The sequence below is a fragment of the Octopus sinensis genome, linkage group LG11 (genome assembly GCF_006345805.1).
Source record: "Octopus sinensis linkage group LG11, ASM634580v1, whole genome shotgun sequence".
Classification (NCBI taxonomy): Eukaryota; Metazoa; Mollusca; class Cephalopoda; order Octopoda; family Octopodidae; genus Octopus; species Octopus sinensis.
This window is the reverse complement of record NC_043007.1, coordinates 14,691,656-14,704,701: the sequence shown is the minus strand read 5'-3', so window position 1 is coordinate 14,704,701 and position 13,046 is coordinate 14,691,656. Positions and strand designations below refer to the sequence as shown.

The 13,046-nt window shown below is 38.1% G+C and overlaps 1 protein-coding gene across 2 annotated transcripts in view; it reads left to right on the top strand.

Annotated features, from left to right (window-relative positions):
• The window catches only part of LOC115217372 (DNA helicase MCM8), an 89,101-nt gene that overhangs the window by 50,243 nt on the left and 25,812 nt on the right, over nucleotides 1-13,046 (top strand). For both annotated transcript variants that reach the window (XR_005001162.1, XM_029787047.2), the window contains exons 24-25: nucleotides 3,891-3,977; nucleotides 8,806-8,871. Coding sequence is in view for 1 of the 2 variants with exons in the window: in XM_029787047.2 (XP_029642907.2) it covers nucleotides 3,891-3,977; nucleotides 8,806-8,871 (153 nt within the window). In the remaining variant the exon portion in view is untranslated. The remainder of the gene's footprint in view (nucleotides 1-3,890; nucleotides 3,978-8,805; nucleotides 8,872-13,046) is intronic.

Below are 13,046 nucleotides of genomic sequence, written 5' to 3'. Positions count from 1 at the left end.
GAACTGAAAATAATGCATGCAAGATTTCACAGTCCTAGCGTCACTCCTTCATAGTCAGCCTTTGAACTTTTCAGCCCCTCTTCGTATATTTCACTATACAAGAAAATAAATATGAAAATGTAAATACAAGGTGGGTGGGGCTAAAACGATCCTGGCTTTGGGTAAGAGAAAACACAGGAGGATCAGATTCACACACTTATTAACCCTTTTGTTACCAGCCCAGCTGAAACCGGCTCTGGCTCTGTAGTACAAATGTCTTGTTTTCATAAGTTTTGAATTAAAATCTTCCACCAAACCTAATACTAGCTGAATGATAACTAAATTATATTACTAAATTATTTACTATATTTAAAGTAATTGAAAGTAACACAGAGCATCTCAAAATAAATAGGGTAACAAAAGGGTTAAAATATATAACAGAGAAACGATCCTTAACCCTTTTGATACCAACCCAGCTGAAGTTGTTTCTGGCTCTGAGTACAAATGTCTTGTTTTCATAAGTTTTGAATTAAAATCATCCACCAAACCTTAGTCACAATTTATGTTCCTAACACTAGCTTAATGATAACTAAGTTATTTTAATAAATTCTTTGTTATATTTAAAGTAATTGAAAGAAACACAGAGCAGCTCAGCACAAATATAGTAACAAGAGGGTTAAGAAGGAAAATAATCAGCAGAAGACATAAGAGAATGAGACCTCAGTGTGGTCACTCTATATGCTAGAAATAACAACCTAAATTTCCTTCAATCCACACCCTTCCAAATGCTTCTAATGTGCATCTGTCCAAATGTAGAAGTGTGTTTAACCCTTTCGTTACCAACCTGGCTGAAACTGGCTCTGTGGTACAAATGTCTTGTTTTCATAAGTTTTGAATTAAAATCTTCCCCCAAACCTTAGTCACAATTTATATTCCTAACACTAGCTTAATGATAACCAAGTTATTTTACTAAATTCTTCGTTATGTTTAAAGCAATTGAAAGAAACACAGAGCATCTCAAAATAAATACAGTAATGAAAGGGTTAAAATGGCCCTTCAGTTTTTCTAAGCCCTGTAAAAGAACTCGGAAGGGCTGGGCCTCCAAAAAGGCCTTTTGTGAAACCCTTAAAGCAAGTAACTTTTCAGCAACCCCTCGTAGACTGTGCCAGAATAGATAAAAGTAGGGTTAGAGGATGAGGAAGCAGTACAGAGGAGAGAAGAAGAAGAAGAAGAAGAAGATGATTGTAGTCATAAGCCATTTAAAATACAGATGCACACACAGTTATATTCATTTCTGCTTTATTAATATTTTAGTGCAATAGTGTGTGTGTACGTGAGAGAGAAAGTGTGTGTGTGTGTGCATGAGAGAGAGAGAGAGCATGTGTGTATGTGTGTGCAGATCTGAAGTAAATTCGATCTAGTCATGTTTCATCAACCTTGAATAACAGAAGTTGCATATTCTCTGATAAGATTATGTACAGTGTATTTGTAGAGATAGCCAGTATTTTCTGTCTTTTGATTTGATTTTCTAATAGTCTGAAAATAAATATGACATTAATTGTGTACATGTGTCAGTATCCTAGCAGATAAGATCATAAATAACCTTTGTGTAATGATAAAGGTTCCTAGTTCAAATCCAGTCTGATGCTATGTATATATATCTAGCAATAAGACACCTGATGACAAATTTTCTTGTCTAACATTGCTTAGTCAAGAGAGTAGGGTAATACCCTAGGCCCTTTTACAGGGCCTCCAAGACTATTTAGAGTGAGAGAGGAAGGAATACTCAAGCCAGAGGCTTGGTCCTTAAGCTTGCAACAAAATGAACTTCTCTGTAGGAACTGAAGGATTGGGTTGTGGTATTAAACCAAGAAATGGATTAAGTCTATATTAGGCTACAGTGGGATTTGAATTCACAATGAGGGCCAAAACAAACACTGCAAGGTATTCTATCTTCTGTACTAAGAATTCTGTCAGTGCCCCACCTTATGCTCATCGTCATCATTATTATCCTCATCATCATCACTTAATGTCCATTTTCCTTGCTGGCTGGCTGGCTTGACAGGAGCTGGCAAGTCAGTGGAATGGTTTTTACAGCTGGATGCCCTTCCTAATGCCAACCACTTTACAGAGTACACTGGGTGTTTTTCACATGGCACCAGCACTGGCAAAGTCTGTTTTGGCACAGTTTTGATGGCTTATTACCCTTCCTTACACCTTCTATCCAAAGGACTTTTAACCCAATATTTACACACTATTATTTGTATCTTTATTTGCTTGAAGCTGCACCATTTCTTAAAAGAATTACTTTATGTTCATGTAGTTCCTAAATTCCTATGATGTCAACAATATGTATGTGTGTGTGTGTATATATATATGCCGCTATGATTGACCACATTGCTCTAAAAGCTTTTTTTATTCTCTCTCTGTTTATTTCCTTATGTTCCTTTCTGCTGAAGAGCGTAGGCTCGAAACATAAAAGATTTTCTCACCTTCCCAAGCATAAAACTAATACACCTGTTTGTTGTTTATACACCTATCTTTGACTTGTTTTTCTGTAAATTTCAATTATATATACACACACACCAGCATCGCCTGACTGGCTCCTGTGCTGGTGGCACATAAAATACACCATTCGAGTCTGGTTGTTGCCAGTGCTGCTGGACTGACTCCTGTGCAGGTGGCACATAAAAAGCAGCATTTGAGCGTGGCCAATGCCAGTACCGCCTGACTGGCCCTTGTGCCGGTGACATGTAAAAGCACCCACTACACTCTTGGGGTGGTTGGCATGAGGAAGGACATCCATCTGTAGAAACATTGCCAGATCAGACTGGGCCAGGTGCAGCCTTCTGGCTCACCAGCCCTCATTCAAACCATCCAACCCATGCCAGCATGGAAAGCTGATGCTAAACGACAATGATGACATGTATATATATTCTATAATCCCTATTTAAATCTATAAGATTAATTCTAGCTGTCTCAGTTTATGTCATGATTCATCTAGTTCTGTCTATGCTGACATCATCATCACCACTAACATCATCACCACTGTCATCATCATCATCAACATCATGTATGTTTGTATCAAGTTAGATCCAGAAACTGGTTCTTATCTAAGAACCAATCTGCTCTCTTATCTTTTAAATTTTGCATGTCCAACATCTCATGCTAATCTGAGTTCTTTTCATGCTTCTGTATTGCCTCTACTTTTACTACCCATATTAACTGCTCACATTTCACTTGCTACCACATTAATTACCCAGACTCTCTTTCCCCATTAACTGTCCTCTAGCATATTAACTATTCACATTACACTACCATTTCAACTACTTACATTTCATTACCATATAAAATGCCCGCACCAACTGCTAACATTTCACCTCCACATGTCAATTCACATTTTGTTACAACATTATGCCATGTTCACTGCCTAGACCTCACTACCGCATTAACTGCTCCTTCATCAATTACTCTTATTTCACTTGAATTTTAACTGCCCACTTTTCACTTCATTAACTGCCCACATTTCATTTCTACATCAATTGCTCCAAATAAGACCTCTATTTTAACTAACCACATTTCCTCTTCCTTTTCTTCCTTTTAACTGCACACATTTCACTCTCACTTAACTGCACACATTTCACTCTCACTTAACTGCCCATATTTCATTTCTACATCAACTGTTCACATTTCACTACTATTGTAACTACCCACACATTGTAACTCCCTACACACATTATACTACCTACCCATTTCCCTACAATATTAATTACTTACATTTCATTTCCACATTAATTACAATCAATTTCACCACCAATACATTTACTATTCACATTTCATAACATGCTGTGTCATATATCTGACATCCACGAATGTGTATATTTGATGTATTGTATTTGTCTTTCAAACAGGATCTCTCAAATATGACACTACAAGAAAGACTTACTATACATCCACATGAAAAAATTGATCTGATTCCTCCTCAGCTATTCCGGAAGGTAGAGTATTTTGTGTTGTTGTTTTTTTTTTCTCACTACTATATTCAAATTTTAAACACTTTCTTAACAGTTAACAATGTCATTATGTTTCATTGCTTGACAAAAATAGCTGACTCTGACAGCTCACTCAGAAATAATTGTTATTTTACCTGTCAAATGAGAGTCGTTTCATTAACGAAACTAATCCATGACTGTGTTTCAAAATCGAAATTACTGTTTTTAATCCCTTACATTCTGGATATTAATATTAGCCACAAGATTTTAATTGTAAATTGTATTTCCATCTCTTTCACAGATTTATTTTCATAGGTTGAAATTGATATAATTAGGAGGCAAGGTATCCTGATAGTCTTTGATAATAATGTCTGGCTCGTTAGCCTTAATTTCCTTGACAGTGTGAAATGTTGTCTGTGAGATTTACTTAACTCTTAACAGCCTGCTGAACAAAAACCCAGTCCTATAATGATTCTATTCCAGAACAGAAATGAATGATAGAGGAAGAGATTTGAGATATGGTTGGGGTTTTTTTTTTGTCATTGGTTGACAGTATTGCACAGTAACCACTTCTGTTCTACATGGGCTGTTTCCAGGAGTAAGTGTCAAGTCCCAAGTATACATACCACCTCTTTACTCATAGATGTGCCATGAAGGAATGACAAGTCAGGATGCCAGATATTGGTTAAGTATAACCATACGTATCTGCCTTAGGGACCCTCACTACAGATTTTCTGTAGGGATTTACTCCCTTAGCTTTTTCAAACACTCAATAAAGTATCCCACAAGGCGCATGACTCAGTGGTTAGAGCGGCGGACACACAATTATGAGGTAGTGAGTTCAATTCATAGACCGGACTGTGTGTTGTGTTCTTGAGCAAGACACTTTATTTCACGTTGCTCCAGTTCACTCAGCTGTAGAAATGAATTGCGACGTCACTGATGCCAAGCTGTATCGGCCCTTTGCCTTTCCCTTGGACAACATCAGTGGCGTGGAGAGGGGAGGCCTGTATGCATGGGTGACTGCTGGTCTTCCTTAAACAACCTTGCCTGAACTTGTGCCTCTGCAGGGAACTTTCTAGGTGCAATCCCATGGTCAGTCATGATCAGAGGGGGGGGGGGTCTATTAAGGCACTAGGGGTTTATTATTAGAGTAGATTTAGTTTGTGCAGAGCCAGTACCACTCCTTCAAACTTGTATTGGTCTGGTACAACAAATGCCAGGAACCCAGTAGTTACCGCAATGCTGAATTTGTACAGAGTTATCTTCTCTTAGATTAGTAGCTAAAATGCTGAATGACCTTTATCTGCTTTACGTCTGTTGGCTGGTATCTGTAAGTGACCTTTCTCTGTGACATGTTAGTTAACCCAAACTGGGAGCAATGGTAGTTCCAGACTCCTCAAAAATTTCTGAACCAGGGTCCCATTACTGAATGCAGTTTAAAGTTATACTCAGGACATCTTTATATATAAAAGTGAGGTTGTGTGCTGTCTGTCTCCTACGATTTAGATTCCTAACTACTCCCACATTTTGCGGTGCAGTTTAACCAAAACCGGGTATCTTATAGTCGTGATTCATATCGAGCCCTTCTGGGTATTAGTGCGCGTCTACGATGAGTGTACGATTTAAAAAAAATTTACCATCAATTTTTCCCATTTTTAATGCATTTTTGGCATATATAAGGGAAGTAACTCTCTAAAATTTATTATTAAATTTCAGAACGTAAAAAGCTACAGTAACGCCCCCCCCCTTGTGGTTAGCCATATTGAGATGGCTATTATACTTTACATCTCTAAAAATGCTTATATAGTTATTTCCCTTACAAACCCGAGCAACGCCGGGCGATACTGCTAGTTAGAGATAAAAAATAAATATATTTTGTTGTTTTACGAACATTCGTATTTGCTCTTCTTAAACTCCTCTTCTTCCCTTCCAGACTGTAAGCTAAAACATAATAAATCCTTCTTAATCCTCTTAGAACTATTCCAATATGGAATTTTTCAGAAAAGTATGATGCAAATATGAGGGGGTGCTGAAAAGACCCTGTCTTCAGGTAAAGGAAAATACAGGAGGATCAGTTAATTATGGTTTTATTCAACATGTTTCCCTCTTAGATTCACACACTTATTGCAGTAGTCCTTCAGTTTTTCTAAGCCCTGTTTTTTTTACATTCCACGTGCACAGGGGCCAGTTCAGCGACACTGGCAATTACCTCGTTCGAATGTTTTTTCATGTGCCACCAGCACATGTGCCAGTAAGGCGACGCTGGTAATGATCACACTCAAATGGTGCTTTTTACATGCCACCGGCACGGAAGCCAATTAACCACTCTGGCAACGATCACACTCGGATGGTGCTCTTAGCGCTCCACTAGCACGGATGCCAGTCATTGAATTTGATTTCGATTTCACTTGCCTCAACAGGTCTTCGCAAGCAGAGTTTAGTGTCCAAATCAATATTTACATATAATAATAATAATAATAATAATAATAATAATAATTGTGTACAGTGCTCAGGTGCACTACAACTCATCTAAAGTGTATATATAATCAGGTGTAGTTTCGGCGGATTTCGGAAAGCATGAGGGCCTTAAAGGATGCAGTGTCATGGCAGTCAACAACTGACGCAGGTAGTTTATTCCATGCTTCAGCAACTCTGAGCGTGAAAAAATGTTTCCGAAAGTCATGGGAGCTGTGTTGTTTTCTGACTTTGTAGGCATGTCCACGTGTGTTAGACACATGGAGATCAAAAAGGTGTTCAGTGTTGTTGTTGGTGAGGTGGTTGATAACTTTGTGGGTGTTTACCAAGTCCGTCGCCAGATGCCGGAGCTTCAGTGAATCCATGCCCAGGGAAACAAGGCGCTCAGAATATGGTAGGTGTCTGATGGAGGGTATGGGTTTGGTTGCACGTCTCTGGACAGATTCCAGGAGGTCAATGTTCTGAGCAAGATAGGGGTTCCAAACTGATGATGCGAATTCCAAGTGTGGTCGTACCATAGCTGTATACAGTTTTAAATATTATTGTTTAGATTTTTGTGTGCTTCGAGATCCACTTTTCCAAAAGGGAATTATTTTACATTCACCTCAGAAGTTTATAAATCATTACAACATCAATGTTTAAACCCAGTTTCAGCCATGATTCAGTCAAAAAAAAAGATTTCATATAAACTAATTTACATAAAGATCAACCCAAGATTGAATCTTTTTTTAATGAGTTCAAAATTCCAATCGAAATAATCAATTAAGCTTAATTATCAAATAGTCTAAATACCTCTTGACATTCCTGTTTAATTACTTACCTACAAAACATGCACACAGTTAATGACTGTCATAGTTTTTGGCCTTTGAAATGATAGCAATGAGGTAAATCTAAAGAGTGTTTTATCAAGAATCCGTATGAATCAGTAACCTTGACTAAACACACATATTACTTAATGAACTTCCTCTCTGAGGTCATGTCGATGCTATCACTTTCTTTTTTACTTTCTTTCCTTTATCTCGCAACAGCCGTCAAGGTATTAAAGCCAGCTTGTCTTAAATGAATTAGAATATCACAAACAATAACAGCAGCAGCCAAACACGGGGGCTCCGTTAATACTATGTGGGTTAGAAGTTTGCTTCCCAGCTTCATAATGAGAGAAAGTTGTGGTGAAAGAATACAGTGGGGTGCACCACCACCCACCCCCCATCAGAGCCTCGTGGAGCTTAGGTGTTTTTGCTCAATAAACACAGGAGTGGCTGTGTGGTAAGTAGCTTGCTTACCAACCACATGGTTCCGGGTTCAGTCCCACTGTGTGGCACCTTGAACAAGTGTCTTCTACTATAGCCTCGGGCCCACCAAAGCCTTGTGAGTGGATTTGGTAGATGGAAACTGAAAGAAGCCCGGCATATATATGTGTATGTGTGTTTGTCCCTCCAACATCGCTTGACAACCGATGCTGGTGTGTTTACGTCCCCGGTTCAGCAAAAGAGACCGATAGAATAAGTACTAGGCTTACAAAGAATAAGTCCTGGGGTCGATTTGCTCGACTAAAGGTGGTGCTCCAGCGTGGCCGCAGTCAAATGACTGAAACAAGTAAAAGAGTAAAGAGTAAACACTCACAAAGCCCAGTCCTGGAATCGAAAACTTCTTCTTACGACCGCAAGTTCGCTGCCCTATCCACTGGGCCATTGCGCCTCCACTGTTGTTGTTGCTGTTGCTGCTGTTGTTATTTCACAACAGAGAAATCCATGAAGACTACAGACTCCTTCATTTAACCTCTTGAGAAAAACATGAACTCCAAACAGTCTTTCCATATACTCTTTACTCTTTTACTTGTTTCAGTCATTTGACTGCGGCCATGCTGGAGCACCGCCTTTAGTCGAGCAAATCGATCCCACGACTTATTCTTTGTAAGCCTAGTACTTATTCTATCAGTCTCTTTTGCCGAACCGCTAAGTTACGGAGACGTAAACACACGAGTATCGGTTATCAAGCGATGTTGGAGCGGGGACTAACACAGACACACAAACACACACACACACACATATACATACATATATATATATATACATATATACGACGAGCTTCTTTCAGTTTCCATTTACCAAATTCACTCACAAGGCTTTGGTTGGCCCGAGGCTATAGTAGAAGACACTTGCACAAGGTGCCATGCAGTGGGACTGAACCCGGAACTATGTGGTTTGTAAGCAAGCTACTTACCACACAGCCACTCCTACGCCTATTGTCTTTTTTTTTTTTAATATCTTGATTTCAATATTTGATTTCTAAAACAAAAAAATTTCTCTAATTCCGAACTACGTAACTGATTTATTCGTTTCCTGTTTATTTTCAGTATGTTGGATATGCTCGTAAATATGTCCACCCAAAGATTGGAAAAGAAGCTGCTTCTGTTATACAGGTAATGTCTCTGGTTGGGGCTCGCAAGGGAGCAAGCAGCCACGCAAAACAAACAGTTATTGGTTCCCTGTTAATATCTGTAGGTGCAGAAAATGGTTATGTGGCTAGGACGTTTGCTTCCCAACCACAGGGTTTTGGGTTCAGTTACTCTGCATGGCACCTTGGGCAAGTGTCTTCTATCCTAACCCCAGGCCAACCAAAGCCTTGTAAATGGATTTGGTAGACAGAAACTACAGTGTAGTAAACTCATCAAAATATCAGTGCCCCTCACCCAAAGCATTGATATTTTCTGCTGGCAGTGGTCCAGCATGGCCACAGCCTTTGAGCTGAAACATAAAGGGATAAAAGAGTGTGTGTGTGTGTGTGTGTAAGCTTGTGTTTCTCCATTTTGAGATCACGTGTTTGTTGTAAATAAACATCATTCATTTTCAATATATTATATCTATCATAGGTGCAGGAGTGGCTGTGTGGTAAGTAACTTGCTTACCAACCACATGGTTCCAGGTTCAGTCCCACTGCGTGGCACCTTGGTCAAGTGCCTTCTACTATAGCCTTGGGCCGACCAAAGCCTTGTGAGTGGATTTGGTAGACGGAAACTGAAAAAAGCCCGTCATATATATGTATATATATATATATGTGTGTGTGTTTGTCCCCCCAAACATTGCTTGACAACCAATGCTGGTGTGTTTGCATCCCCGTGACTTAGCGGTTCGGCAAAAGACACCGATAGAATAAGTCCTGGGGTTGATTACCTCGACTAAAGGCGGTGCTCCAGCATGGCCGCAGTCAAATGACTGAAACAAGTAAAAGAGAGTATAGAAAAATATCCCTTTGTATTCCCCCATTTCCTTCACTAGAACAAAAAATTAAAGAAGACCATTTAAAAGTCATCAATTGCTCAGTGACACACAAATACATAAAATTTAGAAAATTCTTAGAAAAGGTCCAAAGCCCACAGAGCACTCCTTGATGGCCTAATTACAGAACGTGAACCATCTGTGACCTAAACAATGAGAATTTGTACCTCAGCAGGTCTTTATATATCCAGGATGTCCCAGAATTAATTATCTCTTTCTGTGAAAGCAAACATTTTTTCTTTCATTTGCTTTTATCTATGTTTGCCATGTTTAATATGTGTTAAAAGTATGTGAATTTTTTTATTCTGTTTATAATTTTATAATTTTATTTTCATTCCTGTTGAAACTCACTTAGTAACTGCTAAAGTCGAAATCTCTTTCAATGTCAAGTAACAAGTCATAATCTCTTTCAATGTCAAGTAACAACACCCCATGGAGGGATTAAACTGTTTCTGATGATGATGACAACCGTTGAAAAAGTTAACTTCTGCAACTGACTTTCTCTTACTGATGATGATGATGATGATGCACACACAAACAAATTCTTACTATTGACTAATGGGAATATTTTAGACAATTAGTTATTATTATTATTATTATCATTATTATTAATATTATTATTATTATCATCATTATTATTATCCTCATCATCATCATCATCATCATCATCATCATCATCATCATCATCATTATTATTATTATTATTAACTAAATAATCATAAACACTCTGCAGCTAGCTTTATACCATCTTCAGTTGAGACTTCAATTTGGTTGCAATCATTTTCTCTACCGCCATTCCCAAGATGAAGTAAGGATTTAGCTGGAATTCAATGCATTCAGTTAGCACTGCAGGAGATAACTCCTGGAATGGCTCAAAATGTGTTTCACAGCGCTAAGGATAGATTTGAAATTTGCAGGGATACAGACAGAACACATACAGATCTATATTTAAGAGATGAGGAATTCTGTACATTATTTACATTCGACAGATATTTGTCCTCATCTTCTTTGTTGTTAACACAACATTTTGGCTGATATACCCTCCAACCTTCATCAGGTATCTTGCGGAAATTTCGAACCTGTGTTCTCATTCCTAAGATATTTTTCAATGTTGTTGTTGTTGTTATTATTATTATTATATTATTATTATTATTAACTAAATAATCATAAACACTCTGCAGCTAGCTTTATACCATCTTCAGTTGAGACTTCAATTTGGTTGCAATCATTTTCTCTACCGCCATTCCCAAGATGAAGTAAGGATTTAGCTGGAATTCAATGCATTCAGTTAGCACTGCAGGAGATAACTCCTGGAATGGCTCAAAATGTGTTTCACAGCGCTAAGGATAGATTTGAAATTTGCAGGGATACAGACAGAACACATACAGATCTATATTTAAGAGATGAGGAATTCTGTACATTATTTACATTCGACAGATATTTGTCCTCATCTTCTTTGTTGTTAACACAACATTTTGGCTGATATACCCTCCAACCTTCATCAGGTATCTTGCGGAAATTTCGAACCTGTGTTCTCATTCCTAAGATATTTTTCAATGTTGTTGTTGTTGTTATTATTATTATTATTATTATTATTATTAGTGTTCCAGTCACTGCTTGGAATCGAACTCGGAATCTTGTGGTTAGTAGCCCGCGCTCTTAACCACTACACCATATGCCCTTGGGGCATATGGCGTAGAAGAAGGCTGGAGGGTATATCAACCGAAACGTGTTAACAACAAACAAGATGAGGACGAATATACGTCAAATGTAAATTATCTAAATAATAGACAGAACACATGTTGAGAAATTTCAATAAAGTTTTGATGTAAGATTTATAAATCTATTTGCTTTAGAATCATAATTCAGTAACAAACAAAATTCTGTCAATTTTTCTTTTAAATTTGCCCGATTTCATTGAAATAGATAATTAATTCTGGGACACACTGCATACGTAATAGTCTGATATACTCTTTTACCTGTTTCAGTCATTTGACTGTGGCCATGCTGGAGCATCGCCTTTAGTCGATCGAGCAAATCAACCCCAGGGCTTATTCTTTGCAAGCCTAGTACTTATTCTATCAGTCTCTTTTGCCAAACTGCTAAGTTACGGGGACATAAACTCACCGGCATCGGTTGTCAAGTGATTGGGGAGTGGGGGACAAACACAGACACACACATACATATATATATATCTCTTATTATAAAAGGCAGATTTTATCTGCCTCCCTTTGTCAGTTATAGAAATCTACAATATAGGATTTCTTCAATTACAATTTACTTAGCATTTTTAAGAGTAGAATGCATCGGGTTTTGCCAGGTCCACTTTTTAAAATTTAAACTCCAATTAAGCAAAATTTACAGAAAACTCACATTCTGGTGTGTATGTCAAATGCTTTTCTTAATGTGGTTTACACCACACGCACACGCACACACACAGTGTGCAAAGAATAAAATGAAAGTAATTCACCTTTTGTAGTGAGTGACTCTTTCAGTCTGCCACTTCCTCTTTACACACATAGACACGCAAATATATAAATAAAATTGTAAGCTAACGTGCGTGTGTGTGAGTGTGTGTGTGTGTGTGTGTGTGTGTGTGTGAGGGTGTGTGTGTGTGTGTGTGTGCGTGCGTGTGCGTGAGTGTGTGACAGGAAAGTTTTTTAGGACGAATATAAGACCTATATCGGCGATGTTTCGCTTGTCGTAGCACAGGTTTCCGTCGATTTCCGTAAAAAACTTTTATTTTTTTACATAAGTAATGAGAGCGAAAGAGACTAAGAGAAAGCGATTGTATGACGAGGGAAGTTCTTTTGAAGTTACCGTGCATGGGACGCATTGATGTACATGTGTGTGTGTGTTTGATGGAGTGTGGGAGACAGACAGTATGTTGTGTAAGTGAAGTGCTTCTGTTAGTGTGTGTGAAGAGACAGAGAGAGTAATGTGTGAAAGAGAGAGATAACTGAAATTTTTTACTCGGTTTATGTGTATATGTATGTATGCATGTATGTGTGTGTGTGTGTATGTATGTATGTATGTATGGCCGATTCAGTGTTTACATTTTTTACGGAAATCGACGGAAACGTGTGCTACGACAAGCGAAACATCGCCCCTATATCCAAGTAGCAGAAAGATCGCCCAAAAGTGTATATAAATATTTAAATGTATTTATATATTCATCTATACACAGATGTATGTATAATGTGTGTGTATATATTTCCATACACGTAACCATTCACTCCGCACAAAGTTTTTTAGGACGAAAATAAGATCTAAAGTTATCTCTAAGTAGCACAGAGATCGCCCAAAAGTGTATATAGAT